The sequence below is a fragment of the Impatiens glandulifera genome, chromosome 1 (assembly GCF_907164915.1).
Source record: "Impatiens glandulifera chromosome 1, dImpGla2.1, whole genome shotgun sequence".
NCBI classification, from domain to species: domain Eukaryota; kingdom Viridiplantae; phylum Streptophyta; class Magnoliopsida; order Ericales; family Balsaminaceae; genus Impatiens; species Impatiens glandulifera.
In genome coordinates this window covers 114,176,115-114,177,804 of record NC_061862.1, presented here as the reverse complement: position 1 = coordinate 114,177,804, position 1,690 = coordinate 114,176,115, and the positions used below count along the sequence as shown (strand labels likewise).

General features: G+C 31.1%; 1 protein-coding gene across 1 annotated transcript; it reads left to right on the top strand.

The window, feature by feature from the left end:
* Positions 1-680: 680 nt before the first annotated feature.
* Positions 681-1,343, top strand: LOC124940807 (WAT1-related protein At4g08290-like). Its single transcript, XM_047481315.1, has 3 exons — positions 681-908; positions 988-1,149; positions 1,215-1,343. The coding sequence occupies exons 1-3, from the start codon at positions 681-683 to the stop codon at positions 1,341-1,343; spliced, it is 519 nt and encodes a 172-aa protein (XP_047337271.1).
* Positions 1,344-1,690: the final 347 nt, after the last annotated feature.

Genomic DNA, 1,690 nt, shown 5'->3' with positions numbered 1-1,690 from the left:
TACAAATTAAATTCTTTAAAATAAGACAGTGGTAATTAAGAAGTATGAGGTCATTTGCGGGATTACAAGCTCTGATACCATGGGCAGGAGTGATTCTTATTCAAGTTTTATCTGCAACAAATTCATTAATTACCAAAGCTGCATTGAATAAAGGATGCAATTTGCTGTTTTTGCCCTTTATAGAAATATAATAGCTTCTGCATTCTTGATCCCTTTTCTATATTTCAAAAGGTATTAATTATTATTATTCTATTTATAATTTATTAATAATTTTACATATTTTTCAATTAATTTACAATCTATTATTTTTATTTGGCAGAAATTCACTACCTAGAATGAGTAGGAATGTGATGTGCAAAATCGTAATGCTAACCATTCTCGAGTAAGAATTGTTATTGATATTCCTTAACTTCAAATAGAAAATTCTAAATTTTCTGAAAACAAATTTAAAATTTATGATACAGGCCTGTAATTGATCAAAATACCCTTTATGCCGGTTCAAAGATGACACCAGCTAGTTTCTCAACATGTCTTTCTGGTGTCACTCCATCACTCATATTTCTTTTAGCATGGAGCTTGGGATATATAATTATTATTAAAGTGTTTATGTAAAATGGATTTTTAAGAGGTATTTTAATTAATTTAAACAAATTTGGACAATTTAAATTTTATTGAATAGAATGGAGAAAGTGAATTTCAAAGAGAGGCGTAGTCAGGCAAAGTTATTAGGAAGAGTGATTGCAACTAGTGGTGCTATTCTCATTTGCCTTTATAATGGACAAGCCATTGATGTCTCTTCCAAATCTCAAACATCAACTACCCATGAAAGATTTACAGAGAATTGGATTGAAGGTCCCGTGTTTGTCATCATCGCGAATGTCTCATATGTTGTTTATTGTGTTACCATGGTATATACACTTTTTGTTTATGGTTAATTTTCTCGATTTTTTTTGTCTTAACTTTGGTGGGTGAATTGTTTCCTTTCAGGGTAGTGTTCTTGTGGAGTATCCATCTCCTCTAGCAATAATATCAATTATATCGTTCTTAGGAACAATTATGAATGTTGGAGTTGCTTTAGGGTTGGAGTTTAAGCATCCCGCTTCTTGGATTATTGGGTGGAATGTCATATTTTTGGTATATGTATACGCAGTAAGTAATATTTATAAATAGTTTGAGTGAAAAAATATTAACTTTATTGGTATTGTGAATTTCAGGGAATAATTATTTCAGGACTGATGGCATACATTATAAGTGCATTGACACAAATGAAAGGTTCAGTTTTTGTGGCGGCCTTTAGCCAACATCAATGGTCCTTGTTATGGTTATTGGTTTCATCGCACTAGGAGAGAGCATTCACGTCGGAAGATTTTAAACTATTTCAATACATTTCTTTTAAATGAATTCGGATTCAGACATAAAAGTGTTTATAACTTTTAATCATATATATATTTTTTATTAGTTTAATAGGCACATTCTTCATTGTTTTGGGTTTGTTCACTCTCCTTTGGGGGAAAAGTGGAATTCAACCGCCACAATATGAAGAGGAATCGCGATCGTGAAGAGCATGAAATGGAAAGTGCAATTATGCCTAGTTCATAGTAATAAATGTACATATAGATGTTTTTAGCAAAATAATGGGTTAGATTACTTGTTCTATTAGTATGTGACACATATATATATAATTTGTAGC